The 25,202-nt window shown below is 27.4% G+C and overlaps 1 protein-coding gene across 1 annotated transcript; it reads right to left on the bottom strand.

Moving 5' to 3' along the window:
* Positions 1-1,397: 1,397 nt before the first annotated feature.
* On the bottom strand, positions 1,398-24,082 carry LOC100210799 (trichohyalin). The gene is made up of 10 exons (XM_065814815.1): positions 23,786-24,082; positions 15,957-16,011; positions 14,676-14,701; positions 11,287-11,314; positions 9,690-10,275; positions 7,823-7,946; positions 5,092-5,241; positions 4,956-5,004; positions 4,014-4,076; positions 1,398-3,631 (listed from the first exon to the last, which is right to left on the bottom strand). Exons 1-10 carry the CDS (start codon positions 23,921-23,923, stop codon positions 1,656-1,658), a joined length of 3,195 nt encoding a protein of 1,064 aa, XP_065670887.1. The 5' UTR covers positions 23,924-24,082; the 3' UTR covers positions 1,398-1,655.
* Between the last annotated feature and the right edge of the window lie 1,120 nt (positions 24,083-25,202).

Here is a 25,202-nt window from a genome sequence, read left to right as displayed (position 1 = left end):
TTAAATCCTTTTGAAATTAATATAAAACAGTTGTTACAAAAATGGCATGTGCCACAAACCACACTAGAACTGTTATCTGGGGCTTTTAATTTACGAGGTTTTAATTTTAGACCGCCATTAAATTAGAAATATTTATTAAAATAGGTGACATCAAAACCTTCTTGTATTAAGCACCAGAGAGTAAAGTGTTATGGTCCATCTTAACACTAAAACACTTCGATATTTTTAAACATTTACATTACTAAAGTAAAGTTTTTCAAGTTTTTTTACTTTCCTTTTTTTATAAAGGGTGGGAAGGGGAGAGATAATTGTTTTCTGTATATCTAGTCGTAGTTACATAGCTGAATATGAAAGTACTACCGTATTTTATTATAAGTAACCCAGAGTATCAAGTAGGTAACAAAGTCAATTAAATTATCCATAATAAAAATTTGATATAAATGAATTCGTACATTAGGTAACTGATTCTTATATATAATACAAAAATTTATACAAATCATATAAACCGCTTGACAAAATATAAAAATGAAATAAAAACCCACATATTGTGTAAAATTAATCACGAAATTAATATAGTATTTACATCTCAAATGATAAGAAATTTTTTCTTATAACCATATATTATTTATTCTTAGATCATCGCTGCGATGCCCCCAACGAATGGGAGTAATTTCATGATCAAATCCTACTTGGTTGATTATTACACCATTTGGTGAAATTATTATAGACAAACGAGAACTTTCGGCTTGTAACTCGCTGATACGGTTGAGCTCATGAGAAGTCTGAATCCAGCTACTTAACACAGAATAGGATTTTATAATCTCCTCAAACGATTTTTGGCTACAGTAGAACTTATTTGTGACTTAACTCTGTGAAGTTGATAAGATTAATTATTTTTTGAAATACTTTTCTTACTTCGAGAGCTCTTTTCTTTAGGTTAGACCAGAAAGTATAACCCCACCTTGTTTTTTAAATGATTTACCTGATCATCAGGAATGGCATAACCGATCTCGAGAATAGGGAGGTTATGGTAAAAAAGAAAAATTGTAATAAAAACCCGCAATCGCAAAATAGTTCTAAATTATATTAAAGTATTTCTAAAGACTATTAAAGTATTTCTTTAATCCTTAACACGTAAATATAAAAAACTACTATTTCAAGCTTACTAAACTTTTAACTTAAGTTTAAACATATTAGCGACAACAACACAGCCCATTGAGATACTTTCACAAGTCATTATTAAAGAAAATTAGAGATCGAAAATCATTATTACATCATTTTAAAGGAAAAAACCGAGTGGTTGCCTAATTACAGTTAATAACTATTAAGGAGTTAAGGATAACCCTGACAAATTACTGCAGAGAAGTCGGACGCTTATTACGTAAAGAACTACAATGTTTAGTAATAACAAATTAAAAAGGATCTTGAAAAATAGAAGAGTATAAACATGGTACTATAATTTAACTATATTGCAAGTAAAATGTTTTGAGAGGCGTCTAAACCTACTTATTACGTTCAGTTTTAATAGAATCGGTAAAACTCATTACGTAATCATCAATCACGCTTTACTTGATGTAACTTCAAATAGATATTACTTTGGTTCTGCGAAATATTTTTCATTGATTACGTTCATATCAATAAATTCACCTCCAGTATTAAAATCTTCTATTCTGAATTACAGAATGTGGTTGCCGCACTTGTTGCGTATATTCAAGACGATTATCTCTTAAGTGAATGTTCTGTGAATTTTGATGCAACGCTAAGCCATGAGCAGCAGCCACATACCCTGCTTGCAAAGCCTGAGCCGCATTTGATCCTACTGAAGATTGTAGTGGACGTCCAAATACGTCACAGGACGCAGGAAGAATTCTCGGCGGAGCAGCTGATAGACCCCTATTTCCAAGCTCAGCGGGAGCAGGATGCAAACCTCTTCTGTCCCCAATGGAATTTTGAAGGACACCTTTTAACTCATGATTATTTAACATGTGTGGTGGTGGATCAGAATTACGGAAAACTCGTTCTTCGTTTCTTGTTCTTAATGGTGGACTATTTCGAATATCACGCCTTTCAACCTCTTTCCTAGAATCTGCTATTCGACGTTCGTCATACCTTTGTAAACCTTTATTTTCAATCCTATTATCCGAAAGTTCAATACGCTCCTTGTGTAAGCGATCCATGCCATGTACTACTCTTTCATCTCTTACGTCAGAACGATAACCACGATCATCCATTCTATTAGTATTGCGTAAGTAGTACTGTTCATCGTCCAATTGCTGATTAATTGGCCTGATGTCAAAAGACTTAATTTCAGTTTGGTTACCCAAAATCCCAGTTAAACCAGCTCTTCCAAGAACATCGGAGAGTGTTTTGGGAGCATTACTCTGAACATCAACATCTAACCAATCCCGTCTATCAAGATCACGCAAAGGGTTTCGCTCCTCTAATCTCATTGGTGATCTATCACGATTAAAAGGTCGTGTGTCAGTTCTTTGTACAACGCGTCGAACATCAGGTTGGGTGTTAAAAACGGGACGATCCCTATTATAAAGTTCGTCTTCTCGCGGAATTCGGTCATTACGGATATCTCTTCGATCTTCAGCATTTCGACGATCATTTCTGTGATCAGATTTACGATTGCCACCAGAAGGTATTAAGTGACGACGCTGATCAAATTCATCTTCTTTAAGGTAAGAGTCTTGACTTTCAGTAGCGCTAAAAAAATCCTTTCTGTTAGACAAAGGCGAATCTTCTCTTAAGGTTCTCTTTGAATCTGGATAATAAAGTGCTCTGTCATCATAAGCAGATCTTTTTAAACTGTTGCTATTACCAATATTTCTATCGATGCCTCTGTCAATAATTCTACTTCTTTCTCGTTCACGTCGTTCTCGATCAAGACGCTCTTGCTCTAAGCGTTGTCTTTCTTTCTCTATTCTATTTTCACGCTCAATTCTTGCCAAACGTTCTTTTTCCAACCTTTCTTCTTCTTGTCGTTCTCTTTCGATTCGCTCTAACTCCAGACGTTCTCGCTCTTTACGCTCACGCTCCAGTTTTTCGCGTTCAATGCGCTCTCTTTCTAATAACTCTCTTTCACGCTCTCGCTCCCGGCGCTCTCTTTCTTCTCGTTCTTTTCTCTCCAACAAAAAACGTTCACGTTCCCGTTCCCGTTCTTTCTCTCGTTGCTTTTCAGCCTCCCGTTGCTTTTCACGCTCTTTCCTAACTCGTTCAGCTTCCTTTCGAGCGCGCTCTCTTCGCTCTTTTTCACGTTTTTCTTGTTCTTTTCGTTGCTCTTCGCGAAGTAATCTTTCTTTTTCGCGTTCTTTCCTACGGCGTTCTTCGCGTAATTTATTCTCCTGCTCTATTTTCTCAGCTCGCTCTTTGCGAATTTGCTCTGCAGATTTGGTATCTTTTTCAACATCTTTGGTGCTTGCGTCTGCATCAATTTTTGATTTTTCGTGGCTTTTAGAAGATTCACTTGGAGATTTTTTTGGTTGAGAAGCAACTGTAGGACTTTTAACATCATTCTCTGCAACCGCTTGTTTTTTATTTTGTTTTTCTTTTGGTATATCACGTGTCCTCCTTTCATCTCTTCGACTTCCCCGATCATCGCGTCTTGCAGACCTGGACGACGAGGCTAAAATAACTATTTTAATTAGCCATTTATAAAAATACAAAAAAATAACAAAGCATCACTATTTAGTGTACAGCACAATACATATCTTACAATACAAAAACATTTATTGGACGTCTTTTTTTTTTCTTCGCCTCACATGGTTTGCAGGCATGTGAGCGAAACAACCAACAGATACTTACATCAATTAACACATCCCTCACTTAAAAAAAGATCGAATATTCGATGCTATTTTTATATTCGACATAAATGCTATACGGTATGTTTATCGACACCCGCCAAAAAGTGTTGTTAGTAAAAACTGATACATTAAACAAGTTTAATATAAATTTATTTCTATATGAATAGTGAATCAAGACAATAACTATACATAAAAAAATCTTACAAGTTCGAGAAGACTGGGTTCGAGATGATTGCCTAGAAGATTGAGAACGATCTTCATGCTTTTCTAAATAAAAAGTTTGTATAAACTTATTTAGTGGATTAATTCTTACAAAAATTTCAATAATAATGTATCTCTTTTTCAAAATTCAAAAATCAAGCTATAGAAATATTTAAAAAAGTTAATTATTTATAAGTTAGGGTTTGAATACATCAGGAAAGCTTACTTATAGTTGGTTATAAGATTAGTTTATTTAATTTTTGGAAAATTGGCTAAATTATTTAAATCAGAACTTTTTAACAGGTTATTTGCCTTTCATTGATTCAAATTCGAACCGGTTCATAAATTCGAACGAGAATAAAACTCATAAATGACCAAGCGAGAATGTGCAAGCTTGAGTCATTTATGAGATTAGATGAGCTTAGAGCCATCGATACTTTAATCATTTGCCTGGGTTGATTACTTTATCCACTATATTTAATTTATATCTACCAACTTTATTTATCCATGTTTTACTTGAAATTCAATATCTTAAATTATTAATTATAAAAAAATTAAATAAATTAAAAATTATTTCTTTACTATGGTCAATAACTAAATTTTTATTATCAGACCACATAAATAAATTGAAAAACTTGCAACAGTTACTTTATATATAAACATCTGTAGAATAAATAATAAATATAATAAATAGAAAACCTCCATAAATAAATAAAAAATAATAGAAACCACTATAACTAAAAACTTTATTTAAAAACTGTTAATTAATAATTTATTAAATAATATTATTTAATTTATTAATTATTATATTATATTAATTAATTTATTAAATAATAAATACTACATTAATACTACACCCTGCATACTACTAAGTTATTTTAGTTTGTTTAAAGAGCTATCGCAAATTACATTATATGATTAAATATCTTATGTTCAATTATTTACCTGATTTTTTTTCAACTTGCTTTTTTGGTGGAGTTGGGTCGGTTTTTGCCTTAAAAAGAAAAGAAAAAAAACTGAACTGTGGAAGAGTGGAAAAACAACTATTGAAGAAAATTTTAGAAGACATAATATTTAGTACCTTTTCAACTTGTATAACTTTTTCATGAAGAGTTGATTTGTGTAAACCTTCTATACACCTTACAGCTTCATCATTGGATGACATAGTAACAAAGCCAAAGCATTGAGAGCCGGGTGTTTTGGCACTAGTTACCACTTTAGCACCAACTACCTTAAAAAATAAAATTATAAAGTTAACAAATGGGGTAGTATGAAATAAACTTTTAAACAATTTTAGGTTTTTCGTCGACCAAAAACAGGTTTAACACTTTTTTAGCATTGCCGAATGCCAACCCTAATTCCGAGGGCTGATATATATATAAAAATGTTTAGGTTTATACATAATATACTAAATCTCAATTCGTATGTAAGGATGCAATGAAAGAAATGATTACAGCCCCATGTCTAACCCTCAGCCAATGTAGCAGCACTCCTTTGCAGGTCAGGCTATTTGATAATCAATGTATGCCCCCGCAACTTCCTGTTTTTTATGACATCATCTGTGTGTCTAATGCTGCATTTGTATGTGTGTGTGTATATATATATATTTATATGTATATATGCAGTACTGTGAATAAGTTTTAAACCACTTGTATAATTAGACGTATTTACAATTTTTTTCCTATGTAATTTTTTTAAAACATACTTAAGTTTAATAATATATAAGAAAAGTTGAAAGAATATATTATTTTGAATAAATAAACAAAATAGATTAGAAAACAGGATATTCGAAGAATGCTGTTATAGAAATCATTAAAAAATTTAGAGAAACTGGCTCCCTTGAAGATAGAAAGAAAAGTGATAGACCTCCTAAGCTAACAAAAAATGACAATAAATATTTAAAAACTTTCTTTAAGAAATACAAAAAAAGCATCAACCGAGATGGCAAAAGACATTAACACAGCAACTGGGAAAAATGTCAGCTCTTCTTTTATTCGACAGCACCTACTTATATCAGGATTAAGAGGGTGTTTTGCAATTTGAAAACCATTATTACAGTGTGGCAATAAAGAAAAACAACTTAAATATGCAAAACAACACAAAGATAGGACCCAGGAAATGTTTAATCAGGTTCAGAATTAAAAAAGCCTATCAGCCTGAGTGTTTAAAACCAACTATTAAACACAGAGGAGGCTCTTTACAAGTTTTGGGGTGTTTATCTTCATCTGGAGTGGGTGATTTGATCAAAATAGGTGGGCGACTCACTGGGAAACGTTATGTGGATATCCTAAGGCACCATGCTGTATCATCCGGAATGAGACTAATAGGTCATAATTTTATTCTGCAGCAGGACAATGACCCAAAACATTGTTCCCAAATGGCAAAAAATTATTTAAATGAAATAGCAGAAGAAGGAGTACTGGAATGATGACCTGGCCTCCCCAGAGTCCTGTTTTGAATATAATTGAGCATATTTGGGATTACCTGAACAGAAAGAATATCAAACATGCTCCCCAAAATGCTGAAGAATGTTTTGAAGTACTTCAAATGGAATGAAGACAGAATGGCACAACATACCCCAGGATTTTATAACTAATTTGTATAAATCTATTCCCCGGCAAATATTGGCTGGGATTGAGACAAAAGGAGGACATAGTAAATATTAAGAGTTTTTTTATGAAGATTGACATTAAAAAGTTTGTAACTGTTCCATATTTTGTGTGAAATACATGTTTTTTAATAAGTTTATAATTTAGAACTACAAACTTAAATATTAGAGAAGAATTCTCCAGGATTTTTTGAAAAAATGTAAGTGGTCTAAAACTTATTCACAGTACTGTATATATATTTATGTATATATATATATATGTGTGTGTGTATACATACAAGTTCTCGAGATTTTCTCAACAAGTTATCATTCACACATAATTAATACCAATAACTTGATTTTCAAAACTAATTTGACAAATACACCATTCAAAGACTATTATGGTGAAAGTATTAAATTTAATTGACAGACTTTATTGAGAAACTTAGTTTACTTGCAAAATCTTTTCTTTTTTTAAGGGTTAATAAATTGGCAATAGAACAAGAGGATCAAAATTGGTATTAATTATAATTAATACTGATTTTGACTACTTACACTGATAATTATCAGAGTGAGTAGTTAGACTCAAGATGAGATATTAAAAGTTTGTTAACAAATAAAACAAATTGCTTATAATACTAAGAAGACTGATTAGATAAAAATTGGAGGGGTCAGACAATCTATGATGATCATCTTAAAAATTTTAAAAAAATTGATACTATGTTGTTTTCTATCAGAAAAACAGAATTCATAAAAATAGGAAAACAGGATTCACTAAACTTGCTAAATACTTTAGAGAGCATTGAAAGTTCTGAAGAAAATTTTTGTAAGTAATAGTGCCACGATGACTAGCTAATAAAAATTAAGTGAAAAATAACAGAAGTCTGTGTGTTTTGGATGTCTAACAATGACTTAATCAGTTTCTCTGGAATTAAGGCATCAAAAAAAATGAAATGATTACAACTAAGAGTAGTAGGGATGAGCGAGGCTTGGATTGAAACCAACAGGAAGAAATAAAATGCCTGCCACAACCCAAAATATTATGTAGAAGACCTGATTTTCAATTAGGAGAAAAAAAATCACTAGGTACCATATAAAGAAATCAAACAATCCCAATGATTTAAAGAAATTATAAAACCATTACAACTAGTTTTGGTTTGTCATATTTTATAAAACAATTTTTACATTTAGTTTATTATATGTTAATTAGTATATATCTAATTACCTTCCCAAATTTACTGCATACATCTTTGAGATCAACTGCTTTTGTTATAGATGAAAGCCCACTTATCCAAATGCATTTACTTAAATCTGTTTTTTTATCTTCATTTTGTTTTGCTATGTTTTCACTGAAAAGTAAAAATATTTATGGAATAAATTTAAAAACATTTATTTATGATAACAACCTTAAATGATTCTTTTCTCTAAACTTAGTGTTTTTGTACATTTATAACTAGAATTTGTATTACATTTTTGGCAAATATTTTTTTATATTCGTAAGTACTGTGGAATTTTTAACTAATTTTGAAGGAGTAAAAAGCAAAAAAAAAGGTTGGAAATGAACTAAGTAGTTACAAATTTTAACAAGACTATATAATTTAACAAGAAAACATATCTTTAACAAGACTATATAATTTAACAAGAAAACAGTGTATTTTCACTAAATAATTTGGGAGAGATCTTTTTTTTTTAATAGAGAGATTACTTCATTTAATAAAATTTTTCGAAGGATTTTTAATTTCATTATTGGCAAAATAAATAGTAAATTAAACAAAGGGTTATATATGAAAATCATTTTTAATTGTTGGGAATTATAAAACCGTACGTTACTTAAAAATCACAATGAAAAATGATTAGGCTGAGTTGATAGGCATAAGTCAGTATTTTTTTCTGGTCTTTATAAAAAAGTAGCATATGAAAAACAAGCATCATCCAGTTTTCTATGACCAAAGCAAATGCAAATAGAGTTTTGAGTTATCTTTTTAGATAAAATATATTTAGCATGTTAAGCCAAGATAAATACAAGATATTTGAGTCAATTACAAAAATAATCTTGAGCTCCAGTTCCCATAACATTCCAGTTGCTTGGGTTAAAAAGCTGAACCAATAACCATCTGTAATATATGTTATTACGTAATCTGTGTAATCCATCTGTAATATGTGTTACTTAACACTTATGACAAATAAATAATCACATTAATTTTTCTTATAGCAGAATTAAAAAAAAAAAACACTTTGATGGTTTAAAGCAAAAATAATCTTCAACCAATTAAAAGTATTTAAACAGATTCCAACCAACTAAATACAAAAAATGGACTAACAGTTGTTTTCAACATTGAGAATATGAAAAACGTACTGTCTTAATTATGCTTAAAATTTTCTTTCAGGGTTAGAGTCAGGATTTACTGTCTAGCATCACCCTTTATACAGCTAAAATAAGATATTTTATCAGCGTCTCTTTTATACTTTTCTGTGGACTTTCATGGAATCAAATTTAAAACTTTATTAAGTAATTAACAAGTTTAGTTTAAAAATAATTCAGTTGATAAGTAAAACTGTTTTCTAATATAATTTTATTGTGCGATTGTAATTTTTAAAATTATTAAACCAATTTATTTAAGAAATTTTTAGAGACTATTTGAAAATTAAAAAAGTTGTTTACACCTTAAAAAAACTGTTTTGGCTAGCTTTTACAAAACTATAGATTTTTTTTGTATTTTAATTTAATGGTTCAAAATCAAGATCAAATTACCAAGACAAGAAAAAAGAATCATTATCACAACTTAAAATAATCAACATTAAGAATTTAAAAAAGAATATTATCAAAATGTAAAAAAATCAATCTTATAAATTTTGAAAAATCTTTTGATTTTTTGTTAAAGTTGAGAAGATAAATAAGTTTTTGTTTTAAAACGAAGAGACAATTATAACAGCCAAAAAAATTGATGATTAAACATACAAATTTCATAACTATATCTGAAACTAAGCTAACAAAAGCATCTATTTCTTAAAATCTCTAAAACACCATTCCATTATTGAGACTAATTTTACTGACTATGGTCGAAAATTTTTGTACAAAAGAATTCACAAACCTTTTTAAAAGCGAGTCCTTTTTATTCTCGCTTGAATCAGAAATTTCAGAAGATTCTTTTTTAGGTGAATTTACTGTGTTACTATTAGAGGCCTGCTCTGAACTTTTTCTTGGGATCTCATCTGTATTTTCAGCCAAAACCAAAGTTTTATTAGAATCATTTACTAAAAGAGCGTTTTCATTACTTTCTTGATCAACAAGTGCTTCTTTTTCAGCATTACTTTGTTTTGTGGCTTTTAACTCATTTCCCGTTGATTTTTCCAAAGAATTATCGTCAACCAATTCACCAGAAGCAACTGTCTCTGTAACATCCATAATTTCTTCTTCATTAGTTCTACTTTTTTCTTCCATCTTTATTTCATTTTCTTCAACTTTAGGATTATTTGTGTCCTCAACTGAATTTACCATATTTGTTAGCACATCCTTTACACTATCTTTTTCCTGGTTATCTTCATCTGTTTTTTCTTGTAAAAATTTATCATGTTCTTGATGTTGTTCAAAAAAATTTTCATTGTCTTCAACTTTCATTGAGTCACTGTTTTCACTTTTCACTGAGTCAATGTTATTTGCAGATTCCATTTGAAAATCTTTTGAAAAACATGCATAAAATAAATATATTTAAAAAACAATTAAAAAGTTTAAAAACAACAACAAAACAACAACAACAAACTGGAACCCTGTCATAAAGTGTGCAGTGTTTTAAAATATGCTCAAGCTTAGATTCTTGATTCTTTGATAACATAGATTTTTTCAATTCAATTTTTAATGTTCCCAGATGATATTTCTTCGTTTTGACTTTCCAAGGCTTTTTAAGTTTTTCCTGATGTTAAATAAAGTTACACCAAACAGGTTTTACCATGCAATTGTTTGAATATTACATAAACATTTGTAAATATATGAAGCTGCTTTAAGAATCAATTTACCACATCTTGTTTGACGATACCACCAAATCGACAACCAAGAAATAAGAATAGAGTATATACCACAACAAATTTAAAAATTAGTTGAACATTTCTTTAGAGTTAAAATATTTCACAGATTCTGCTTTTTTGAACATAACACAATAGACTTCAAACAACCAAAAATATTAGTCAAAAGCTATGACTCAAAATAGAAGCCAAATCAGCAATCGCCCAAATAAAATCATAAATTTAAACTCATTAACTTAAATTCTGAGCTTATTATGGCAGTGTATGTTGTTGACAGCCCACTGAATCAAAACAAAAAAATAATAACAATAAATTCCTTGGTGCAATTAGCGTTAAATAATAACAAATAACAAAGCAATTTCAAGCCAATAAAATGATTATCATCTGCTTGTATCCAGGTCTTCAGAGATTACAATCCACTTGAAAACCAAAAATGCATAGTAATCACACATGCACAAAATTATGACAGGGCGGATGAGGAAAAACATTCTCAGGTTTTATAACCAATATATTTTTAGAAACATCTTCATTAATTTCTCAAATTTAAAGTTTTTATCAACTTAAATTTGAAACAAATTTTTAAAGTATTTACATACAGCAAACACTCTGAAAAGAAAAGAAAAAAAAAAAAAAAAAAAATGACTTCTGGCAAATGCTGACAATTGTTACCTTTAGATTCTGAAACTTGACTTGCATCCTGAAAAAAATAAAGTTAACACTGTATACAGAGAAAATTTTTATTACTAGTAAATTATTATCAGGTCTTGTTTCAAAGAATTATACTGCACACATTTTACATACAGAATTATTCACACTACTTTTGCTTCAACTAGGCAATTTGTCTTAAAATGACTCAACTGCTTAAAATGGTAGTTTCTGTGAACATTGAAAAAATAATTTTTTTTAATTAAGAACTGATTTTTAACCATCAATTTTGAAAATATTTTAACATGATTGTTTATTTCAGATTTCAATATCATATTTCAATCTTAACAATACTTTTAATAAATAACATATAAGGATAAAACTATATAGTTGACAGCAATTTGACAAGTAACAAAATTAAGTTTTTTTTAATATTGTCAAGTAAAAATGGAATTAAATTGTGGATTATTTAAACAGTAAACTTTCTTAAATTACAGTAGCTTTTTACATAGAATTTTAATGAATGGACTTCGCTATGTAACCGTTGCTACTTGAAAATTAATTTAAATGCACTAAATTGTCAGTTCTGGAGCTCAGGATTAATTTGTATAGCAGAATCAATGCCTGCAGATAAGTTTATTGAGCTATTAGAACAAAAGCTTGTGCAACGTGACATTCCAAAAAGATATTGTTAGTATTATGATTGACAGAGCAAGAATGATAAAATAAAGGTATTACCTGTAAACCAACAGTTTTGTTATGTACAACTGAGCTGTTATTGAAGTAGTATATCAAAAGCAGGAAATTAGGTATCAAGAGAATATAGATTAAAATAACAATTCGACAAAGACAAACAACACAACATAGAAGACAATTATTCAGAGAATAATTTATGCAAGATGTTTATTATTTGGACTTCAATAAATTGGTTGATCTTGATTTTATTCATATTATACATCAAGGAAACCAATGTAATATCTTGATTTTATTCTTATTGATCAAAAAGGTACAAAAACTAGTAGCAATGACAGACAATTACCAACACAAAATAATATTTTGCAGAAACATTTTATGGCTGAATTTAGGAAGCATATAACTATAATAAAAGACTACAAGACTAGATGAATCAGTTTTTGGTTTATTTATCAACGTGTCTGTTAAGTGTATAATAAAATAAAAATTGTATGCAAAAGGGATTAACAGACATAAGCTTACCTGAAAGTGAATCTTTGGCTTTATCTAATAATGCTATTATTAATGCACAATCTTTGGCTTAATCTAAAACCTGCTATCATTAACACACTAGTACCAATACCAGTATCATTAACACACTAGTACTAGTACCAAAGCAACAGTTAAGCTTGTCCTCGGGATGCTAATTTGTTAACAGATGATGCTGTTATAACTTTATGTTAACCTTCTCGATCTGAATTATGACTTTTGGCGTTCTTACTAGATCCGAAAAACTCTTTTTAGCATTTTTAAACATACTTCTATATTTTCAAAAACTAAAAGTTGCATTGTATTTGATTTCAAATTAATGGTCCACGGCAGTCTTGAAAAACAACTTTACATGGTTTTATTATAAACTTTGCTTACATTTTAACTATGAAATCAAGATAAACTATGACTTCCTGAGGTCGCCAATTGACACAATCCCAAGTTTAAGACACTATTGATGAGGTCAAAAATAGTAAGAATAATGATTCTATTGATTAATAACTGATTTCTCATAGTTGCATATATATTTTTCTTACATGGTTCAAAATCTAAAATGCTGTTTACATGTCTTATCAACCTAGTTTTATAGACATTATTTATGTAACATTAAAATACAACATAAGAAACATGTAATAAAGCTATATTTAATCAAGGTAGTACACTAGTACTATATAGAAATGTTCTTATTGTCAATATATTATCAAAGCAATAAGATATTCAGTTAATTTCTAAAAATATTTACTCTTAGTTGTGCTTAAACTATGAGTATAATTTTTCAAAATTTGAAAAAATAAAAATGATATTAGTATATGTTTTAATCATTCTATTTAAATGTTTATGGAATGTTGAAAAATTTAATTTCGTTACCTACATAAAACCTGTTTTTTTCTCAAAAATTGTCTATTTATTAAAAAAAAAAGGTGCAATATGAAATGTTTCTTTTTAAAAAAAAAACGTTTCTTAGGTCAAAACTGTATAAACTTTATAATAGGTATAATGTTAATCTATACAGGTTATAAAATACTTAAAAGTTATATAAGTTATAAAATAATAATAAAGTAAATACCTCTACCTATACCTATAATAAAGTAAATACCTATTTAAGTAGGATACTAATTTTCCTTTCAGAAAAACTTTAGGTCAATGTTGAAACTTTGGGATAACATAATAAACTCTTATTTTTAATTTATCTACAATTTTAGCTAAAAATTCTGCATGCTGAGTGGTAAAACCTACAAAATTGAGCGGGGTCTAAGGGTTAAAAAAAAAACTTAAAGATGCTACAATGATACAAGTCAAAAGTTGCATTTGTCTCTCTTACTGAAAAATCTATTTTACATCTATACCTCTTTATTGCATTTGAAAAATGCAACAAAGGGGTATAGATGTAAGATAGATTTTTCCTTTACCCTTTAAAATCCTTTCAGTATTTAAGAGAAACTTAAAGCTATATAAAAAGAGACCGTTGGTAAAAATTTAAAAGGAAATGCTGTTGTTTGAAAATGGAGAAACAGTGATTTTTTGCAAAGAAGGAGTAATTTCTTAATAACTATATAATCTACCAGTGTAGAATGCCTTACATTTTGCAACAAAGATAAAAAATTATTTGGGCCACAAAACTTTGGATATGATTTGCTTCCTCTAAAAATATTTTTTAAATAATAAAAAATAATCATATATGTATATTAAATCTATAAAAACAATGAACTTGTTATAATTTTATCATTAAATATTAAAAACAAAACATTTCCTAATTTAATAAAGTTTTTTTAAACCTTTCTTTGAACACATCTAAAAAAAATTTAAACTAATTTTCTAAAATTTTTACTAAAATAACGTTAATATCTTTCAAGAACAAATATTTAAAGATTTTGGGATTCCAGGAATAGGTAAATGCAAGAACAAAACCTTGAGATCAAAATTATAGCACAGGATTAATAACTCTAATCCTTCTTTATAAATCTTCTGATGTTACTATGCCCTGATTTTTTCAATATTAAATCACATTTTAGAATTTTTTACACTAATAGTTTTTTGTTAAAATTTTTACATATTCACTGACAATATATTTTAGTTGAAAACAATAAAAATAAGTTGAGTTTTAATAAAAACTTAATTTTTATTTTTGTTGAGCTAAAGCTACAGCTCACAACAAGTATGATTATACAATTAGTAGTAAAGCAATATCTTACAGCTTTTATTCTTTCTTCAGTTTCATCTAAAAAAAAAAAAAAAATCTGATCTACAAAATGAATTAAAAAGTTATGAGACAACTTTGTATCCTCAGGTTACTTAATTATACATACATATATATCAAAAATAATTGTTAAAATAACATCAAAAAAAATTTTAAAAATTGTTAATTAATTGCTACCTTAAAAGTGCTCAAAAAAATGTAATAATTTTTTGTGTTTTTTTTTTATTATCATTGCATAATTTTGTAATAATTTTTAAAGTAATATTTAATTTTAAATGCGCTATATGTTTTTTACTATTTTTGTTTATGCAAATAAAATACAACTCAATATGATGCAACTAAAAGTAAAGATTAGGTAAGATATCTCTAAAGCACTTATCCACAATAATTGCAGAGATGAATTTCATTATTAAAAAAGGGTTGAATTAAGTAATAGAGATTTGTGATATCTGGAAAAATATCTGGTCTTCAAAATTTTAGTTTATGCAAAACCGTGCACTTTGTTTTCAAGGGGCAAATTAACTTAAATTTGTTAACGAAAAAATGATAAAAAACAAAAACTTAAGACTACAAAAGTAACAACACTCTATTCTAACTGTATTATAAAAGTGATAACACTATAATAGTGTTATCACTTTTATAACGCACTTATAACTTTTATAATTCATTCCTTGTTCAAACAACATAAGTAATACCAAATTTTAATTGAAGTAAATAAGCATTTAGAAAAAATGGATATTCAAATAACATTCAAAACTTTAGGAACTTAAACTATACATACTTGAATGAAAATGTAAAATACAAAATGATAAACTTTCTATAAAGATTATATTTTCAAAAAATGTTACTAATGGCCCATAATAAAGCTTGTAATTTTCATATCAACCAAACTAAAAATTCTCAATTGTTGATTTTAAAAAAAATACACGTTGTTACAGACTATTAAAAACATTTTAGAAGTGCTAAACATTTCTTATGAAGCACGTATTTGTTTAGGTTCCTGAAGTTTTTTAGTATTATTTGACTATCCACTATATTTTTTAAGATGCTTTTCTATTTTAACTTGTAACTACGTGTTATTACTTTTGTAGTTGTAAGTTTTTTGGTTTGTTTTGTTTTTATAGCTCATTATCTAACAAATTTAAGCTAACTTGTCCCATGAAAATACAGTACACAGTTTTGCATAAACTAAAATTTTGAAGACCAGATATTTTTCCAGCTAATCATGATCGCCTAATTCAATCCTTGTTTAACATCAAGAAAAAAATACATGTACCTTCATGTTTATCTGTCATATCTGCGTCTGACGTTGCACTTTCATCTAACAATGACTAAAAATACAATAAAAACTTTTTTTAATTATTTACTATTTTCTTATCAGCATAACTTTATTTAAATATAGTTTTATTTGTAACTTAATCTAAAATTTATATAAACAATTATAAAATAAAAACTGTTGCATTTCACAGTAAATAATGGCTGAATATAAATTATCATTTAAATTATCTAGTAACTAAGTTAAAAGTGTTTTTATTTTATCAAATACTCAAATACTATTGTAAAAACTTGTATAACATTTTGCAAAAAAATAAAAAAAAAAGGAAATTTATTTCCCTTATATTGGTTATAATTTAGCTGATAAATTTTTTGAAAAGTTTTTTTTTAATGGACTAAAAATGTTAAAAAACAAATTTATTGCAATAATATATATTTAAATTTTTATTTACAGAAATTTTTATGGAAATCTGGAAAAAAAAAGAAAAAGAAATATCTGGAATTTCAGATATATCCTGAAAAAGATAATCCCTAAAAATTTTCTAGGCTGTTTTTAATGGTGGTCAACATACTAAGTGTCTATTTAAGATAAAAGTCCAAATTTTATGTTAACTTGACATTATTTATATACAACACAAAGCTTAAAAAAAAAATGAAATTATATACAGAATTATATAGCACTTTTTACAAAAATTCAAAAAGCTACACTAACATTTTTTGTACTGGTCTTTTAAAAATGAAACTGTTATACCTGACAAAATAAGAATTGAACTAAAAGAAATTATAAAAGATTTGTCTGCTTTAAACTCAAATTTAAAGAAATTCATGCCAGATCAAATTGACATCACATAGCCGGAAAGAAAATTTTTCGCAAGTAATTTAAGGCGCAGAAGCTAATATTAAATGACATAAGCTAATATCATGTCACAAAATTTTTTAAATGATTTTAGAAAAATGGCAAACCTGGCAATGTTTTGACTCAAAAAAAAAAAAAAAAAAGCAGTAACAAACTATCATATTTTTTTAAATTTCTTATGCTTTATTTTTTCTTAAAACCTTTAAATACTTTATGAACTATAAACTATATTGTTTATTCTGTTAAAGTATTTGTATCATTGTAGAAAACATTTTTTGAAAACACTTAAAACACTGTTCTCCTTAGATATCCATCCTGTCAAAGCAAAAAATTTAAATCAATGCAAGGTTTGTTTAAAAAATAAACGAATAGCAATTATTTATTGAAATAAATAAAAACCATAAAAAAATTTAAAATATTTATATTATATTTAAAAAACAAATTTCTTTAATTTGATTGTGAGAATATTAATAAAAAACGCAAATCCCAGAAATTTTAGCTTAAAAGCTATTAAATATTTAATGAGTTATTTTGAGTTTCTAATTTTTCTGCGTAATGACTTCAGTAATAAAAGAATTTCAAGGCTCGATTTAATTAATCACAAATTGCAATATCTGGAAATATTTCTCATCATTAAATTTTCAGTTTATTAAAAACTGTGAACAGTTTTAATGAAACGATCAATTTTATCATTTTGCAAAAATTAATGAAAAAACAAAACAATAAATTTACTACTTAGGGTTCAAAATAACTAACTTTTCTGAAATTTACATTTATATAAATATGTATTTTTTTATAAATCTTTTCAAACTTTTTTTAGGATTAATTTTATAAACACTTTTAAAAGCTAAAATTTTTAGTGCGAAAGCAAACATCACGCAACAACTCAAATTTAACAGTATAACAAAAAGTACTGGTTTCTATAAGCATTAAAACAACTATTGCATTAAAATTTTTATAAAATAAATTTAAAAAGAATTTTTAAAGCTAAAATATTTGTTTGAAATTTATCGGAGAAAAAATAAAACAAATACTAAACTATAAATTTGAATTAATTGCATATATATAATAAACTAATATAAACTAATTGCAATGCTTTAATACAAATGATAAAAACTTGACTACTTAATTCAAAAAAATGACGTATTTTATTAACGTAGCTGTGTGTTCTACTTTAATTTTTGTGTTGTATAAAAAAAAAAAAGTTCAAAAAATAAAGTTTTTATACAATACTGAATTTATAAATAATTTTGGAATAACTAAAATGATTAAAAGATAAATGCACATAAAATATGGGTTTGACAAAATGACAGATAGATTTCATTTTTTACAGGACAATTTCTGACGCTTATTTTGAGCCCTGCTACTGCAAAAATTATAACAAAATTTACATATTTTTAATTATTGTTTGTTTAAACACAAGGTAATTTAAGGATTATAAATAAAAAAGCTATAGGATAAAATAACTAACTAAGGATTTGAAGAATTTGCGCAGCAATTTAAAAACAACCCTTAAAAAAATTATACTTAAGCTCCTTGCACATTGTATGAAACATTAAAATCGATTTTTGTTCAGGGGGAAAGTTTAAGTAAATATTCATTTAAAAATTTAAATGTTTCAAATTAAAAATTAACTGATAGTTGATAATAAAATAATTATTAAATAAGATATATTTTAAAATAAGTCATTAGAATTGTTTTGTTTTGTTTTAAAATAACTATAAAAAGTTCAAATTACTTTTTATATATTTTTTAACTCTTGTCTTTAATTTTGTGTACATAACTACAAGAGTTACGAGCATTTAATTTATAAGAAAATATTGAATAAGATTTAAGATAAAAATGTATTTTATATCTTATTTCACGATTTCTTTTATTTAAAATATTTAATCATCACTAAATTCCTTTAGACTGTTGTGATTAGCACTGTTTTTAATAATTACATTGTACTTTATCACCCTTTATTTTCCTAGTTTTATTTGATGATTGATAATTTGATAAAACGAATTAATATATTAAAGTTTAAATTACAATTTTTAACAAAAATAAAAATAATAGTAATAATATAGCTTTATAAAAAAATTTTATATCATAATTCAAGATCAATATAAATATTTTTTATTGAATAACAGTTACAAGGGTTGTCCCAGAACTACCTAGCCTAACAAAGAAAATACAAAAATTTAAAAAAATTTATTTTTATTTCTCAACATAGTCCCATTTTAGCTCAATACACTTTTCCCAGTGATATTCAATTGCTTTGATACCTTGTTTATAGTAAGAACCATTGAACTCTGCAAAATAGCCATCAACCCCAGAGTCTACCTCTTCATTTGTAAAAAATCTTCTCCCACCAAGCCATTTTTTTAAGTTTGGAAATATAAAATAACTGAGGGGGCTAAATCTGGTAAGAAAGCAATTCAAATTTTAATTCATTAAGTTCTTTCTCTAACACTTTCTTTTTTGCAAAATGCAGACATTTTCCCTTGATTTCTTCATTCAAACGCTGCAATAAGTTTGCATAACATGCGGCATTGATGGTCTTTCCTTTTTAAAGATAATCAATCAAAATTATCTCACATGCATCCCAAAAAACTGATGCCATAACATTTTCAGCCTAGGAAGTTGTCCTAGCCTTCTTTGGAGCTGATTCTCCCCTTTTTGTCCATTGTTTGGACTGCTCTCTTGTTTCATGAGTGAAATGAAGAACCCATTGTTTCATCCATAGTTATAAATTGGCACAAAAACTTGGCCTTATTTTTGTGAAATATCGCCAAACAATTCATTGAAACATCCTCACGACATTGTTTTTGGTCAATTGTGAGTTAACCTGGCACCAATTGTGCACAGAGCTTTTTTATGTCCGAATTTTCAGTCAATATGCAATGTACAGCACTTTTTGATATGCCAGCCATATCAGCTAACTCGCGCACTTTCAATTGACGATCGCCCAGTATGATTTTATGGATTTTCTTAACCATTTCTGGCGTGGTGACCTCATTTGGTTGACCACGGCGAGGTTCATCTTGACAGGTCATATGGCCTCTATTAAACTCTGCAATCCAATATTTCACAGTTGCAAATGAGGGAGCTGACTCCCCTAGAGTAGAATCTAGTTCACTTTTGATATTGGTTGGACTGAGACCTTTTAAATAAAAATATTGAATGGCATAAAGATGACCAATTTTCACCATATTAAAAATTTACTGAAAACGTTCACTGATAATGGTCGCTAATTTGAAAAGGAAAAAAAAAAAAAATTAAATTTCACAGTTAAACTTTCAAAGGTTAAGGCTTTCAGCCATGGTTATTTTTTTCTTTAAAACTTTCGTGCTTTCTTTGTTGAGCTAGGTAGTTCTGGGACAACCTTTGTATTAAGTTTAGTAATAAAAACAGAGTTTTATGGTTTTTAAAAAACTAAAAATCTAAAGCTCAGAAGCATTTCCAGATATTGGGATTTGCAATCACATAATTCAAGCCCTAATTTTTGTTTATACTTTAAAGCTTTATATTTTTCCAACAAAATATCAAAAAACCTTTATTTATAATTGACAACCCTGGATTTTTGTAAAACCAAGTATTATATCTGCTTGTGAGTTTAATATGACCTGGTAGAAAACAAATATGATCATTTCTTCACTATATCAATAACCAACTTGAAAGAAGTTCAACTTTCTTGGAAGACACTACCACATTAGAAAAGTTTTTTGTATATCCATAAACCTACATATTTTTCAAGTTTATTTTCTTCAGTAAGAATAGTTTTCTTCAAGAAAAATTCAGTAAATCATCATTCAAATCATTATATTATCATTACTTTTGTTTTAATTAAGGCTTTGGATAAATAGATTCAAAATTATTCACTGTTACACACTGTGCCCAAGAATGTAATTATCTATGATGCAGTAGTTAACATAAAACATACTGTAACACACTCACAGACTGAATAAATTATGACTCACAGTTGTGTCCAGATCACCTAATAGCCTTCATGCTAGCAATGAAGCGCAGGAAGCAAAAAACTGCATACACTGCCTTAGAACTAACTAGCAGAGTTCACAGGAATACTACAGCTAAAATCATTGCTCCTGCCTGTACCAGGTGGAACTTAAACTGTTTTATGTTGGAGTTAATCCTAAAACTCAAAGGTACATGGTTTCTCTTAGAGATAAAGGTGCACTTAATATCACTCACAGCAGGATCCCAGAATGGTGCCAGACTTAAATAAAAAAATACTATAAATATCCTACGATACTGACCCAGTGCTGCATCACACGCTCACTAAATCCATACTATTCAATTAACATAAAAAAAGCAAGCAACAAAATTTCAATTTTGTAAAAAGAAATAATTCATCATAGAAAAAACTTTATTTATTACAACATAAATTAATCAGAATTTGTCATAGAAATAGAAGCATAAATATCTTGTTAAATTATAAACTTGAAACATAAGAAGTGCAATTGAAAATTTATTCAACATTATTTCTCAGACAGTGAACTTCAGACTGCTTCTACCAACACCCAAGTTCATGATTTGAAGCAACCCATCAGAAACACAATCAGGATTTTGCAAAGTTTTTTTCATTAACTCAGGTTTTTTTTTCATTAATTCAGATCTTTGAAAAGATCACAAACAAAAAAAATTCTAATTATAATGGTTTAACTATAAAAAAAATCTGGGCACATCATCTACATCATGTTATTACAACAAGTTCAAGTTGAAAGAAAGCACAAAATGAGCATGTTGCACAAATATTTTTGGATACTAATTTAACATTTCAGTTAGACAAATATCTAAAATTCCAAAAACAAAGTTAGACTCAACATCAAAAAAATATTAATATGTTGTCCAACTAGAAAGATGCAGCCAACAAATTTCTATGCTTTAAAACAGAGAAATTCTATGCTTTAAAAAGAGAAAGTCAATGATATTATATAAACTAGTTTTATAACTTCTATCTAATAAGTGAAGCTGCTTTTGCCCTTTTTACAAATCGCAGATGAAATTTGTAAGCAAATATTATGCAACTTTTTTTTTCTTAAATAAAGTAAATATATTATAAATATAAATACTATTTATATAAAAGTGTTTAGAGGAAACTAGGATACTTGTAAAATAATGATACATAATTCCTAAATTTATTTATGATTAGAAAGAGAATAAAGTTTTGAATAGAAAAGTGAAACAACAGATGCTTTTGAAGCATTTTTATGAATTATAATACTTTTTAATAAACATAGACTCATAAAAAAAACATTTATAAGTATTTTATAACTATGAAAATGTGTTTTTGAATTATCTTTAATTTATTGGGAACTTTTGACTTGCACTTTTAACTTTTATTTTACACTTCAGTTTCAGCTTTTGCCCTTTTTACAAATGGCGGACTATATTTATAAGAATGACAAGGTGTCAAATATATTAAAAAGGCCTAATGTTGCAAAAGCAATTGCTTACTCATTTTGCTTATCTTTATGACACGCAACTTTAGGCTATAAAATAGTTGGTCCCCGACAGCAGGCTATTTTAGTATGACATCAGACATGTTATCTAAACAAGCATTTATAATAACTATTTTTTGACATTATTTTTGTTTTTGACACTATTCATCAAACTCCTTTACAACATTCCTTTCTCTATTTTCGAGACTATTCATTAAATTTATTTTCAACACTATCTTTTTTTGTTTTCGACACTATTCATCAAACTCCAATTCGACACCACTCCTTTTTTTATTTTCAACACTACTCATTAAATTTATTTGCAACATTATTCTTTATTCTACTATTCGACAACCATTAATGCAATAATTTGTGACACTATTCTTTTTTCACATTTTCCACAATCTAGTTTGAGAAAATCAAAATTTTGTGATAGTATTCCGCCACACCATTTATAAACAAATAAAAAGCAGCTTCATTTTTTTGTCCAATAAAATCCTGCAAATTAGACATCAAGTTTATATAATATATGATTGGAGAAAGTAAGTTTAGAATGAGGGTGGTTAGTCAAATAATTACAATGAGCCAATTATTTGTGTTAAAAATCAATATAAAAAATACAATTGAAATCAAAAATATTTACTTAGCTGAAACCATTGACACATCAGGAAGACTTGTATATCTTAATTCTATTAGAATACTTTGTAAAAACATAGTTCTGTGACATGTAATTTTCTTTTTTTTTTAATTATTACAAAAGAATACTTTTTTTTTTCAATATTTATTAAAAAAAAAATCATCTGTCATCAAAAAAACTATATAAATTTAAACCATGATTCAAATCAGTGTGATTTAAATTGGTAAATCATGTGCACTCTTATTTAAATATATTCCTATAAATGTACATACATCAACTACTAATGAACTGATAAATATGTATATTTAATAAAATCTTATTTCATCATATCTGAAAATAAAATACTGTATCGATTTTAACACTGCTAATATACATATAAAAAAAGATTTAAACAATTAAGTTTTTGTAAATTTTCAAACATTTACTTTAAATTAAAATTAAACACTTTTTTCGACTTGATGTTTTCATAGTTCGTAATAGATATTATGTTAAAAGATTGAACAACTGTAACAGCTGCTAACCTATACTTAATAGTATAATATTAATATGGTATTATTTAATATTAGATATTATTGAATATATTAGATTATAAATATATGTTACACTCTAGATATGTGTGGTTTACATACATAGTATTTAACATATATTTACAACATCACAACCAACAACATTAAATTACAATTCAATTTTGGCTGGGTCTGCACATAAATTTATTTATTTTACTAAAACTGCAATAAAGAATGCCGTTTATTTCGTTAACGTGAGTGTAGGTCGCAATAAAAATTTTAATTTTGGAACCGCTCTCAACGTTCACCTAACATTCATAAAATGAATTAGATATGCAAGTATCTAATCTCCTTTCTTAAATTTATCAATATTTAAAGTATGCTTACTTTTTCAAGGCGTTTCACAAGATCTGACTTTAAACCAGACTTATCTAAACCACGTTTATCAAGTTCTTGTCGTAAATCAACCACTTTCATAGAATTTAACGAATCAAATGATAAATTGGGAGAAGAGATATCTGACATTTCTATACAACAGAAAATTTTAACGGTCTAAACTTCCGCCTTCCAAGTTCTACGAGGTTATATAAAGGTTTTCAGTGCACATACATTATAAAATGCGAAAATATCACGTGAACGTTGTGTCATAGCGGGTTTTTATATATACTTTTCAATACTATTACAATAGTGACATTATATCAATATTAATTTAATATACAGTAGTTTAGAAAATTTATCGTTCTTAAAAACAAGCTAAATAAAAGTTTTAGAAAACTCTAGTGCAGAATACTTTATTTAAAAAATAAACATCTTTTAATAAAGCGTACACAAACCATAATGATAATAGAAACTAGGTTCATAAATTGTTTCGAGTAGCAAATAATTAAAACCTCGTTTCAGACTCTCAAGATTCAAAAGTAAAAACCGATATTTTTATTTTTGACACAAATTTTGTTAAAAATTTGATTAATCTTAGATTGTTTTCAACAAATTTATTAAGTGTTACTTTCTACAATTTGATTGCAACACATAAAAATATTCAAATATTTTAAATTTCGAAAAAGGTTATAACTATCAAAACGGCAGCGGTACTTAATGACACGGAATATTTGACGCTGCTCTACATTTGTGTCTCTCCCCCTCCCCTATTTTTATGATTGATTATGATAGAATGTATTATACTGAATCAAAATCTTATAAAAACATAGGTCTGAAAATTTGAGGAAAGAATTCTTATTTGATATTATAGTTTAAGAATTACCAAAGTATTCACAATCTTTTTAAAAACATTTTAACGCCGTTTTCATTTAGAAATCAACCATTTAGAAATCCTTTTTTTTAATTACGCGACCCAGTTTTTATTTAAATTCGTAATCTAAATTAATTCAAACTTAATTATGACAGCCATATTTTGGCTTAAATATTTGTAAAATATTTCTTAATAGTTAAGTTTTAAAGTCCTTTTCTTTGTCTATTAAAACATGAGATCGAAAAAAATGAGAAACGGAAATCACCTTCAAAATTAATTACTAACACGTTAAAAAAAAAAAAAAAAAAAAAAATATATATATATATATATATATATATATATATATATATATATATATATATATATATATATATTTCAATCAAGTATAGAAAAAAAGAAATTCAAATTAAAATTTATTAAAATATCATCAAAGCAATTTGAAAATCGGAAAAAAATCTTGCACACAAAGAAAATCCATCATGGAACTATAAACAAATCTAAAAAGTTACTAGAATTCCTATATCTACTGTTGGAAGGGTTATAAAACGATATAAG

This window comes from Hydra vulgaris, chromosome 12, assembly GCF_038396675.1.
Source record: "Hydra vulgaris chromosome 12, alternate assembly HydraT2T_AEP".
Taxonomy (NCBI): Eukaryota; Metazoa; Cnidaria; class Hydrozoa; order Anthoathecata; family Hydridae; genus Hydra; species Hydra vulgaris.
Note: the sequence above shows the minus strand (reverse complement) of the source record. Positions and strands in the feature narration are given on the sequence as shown.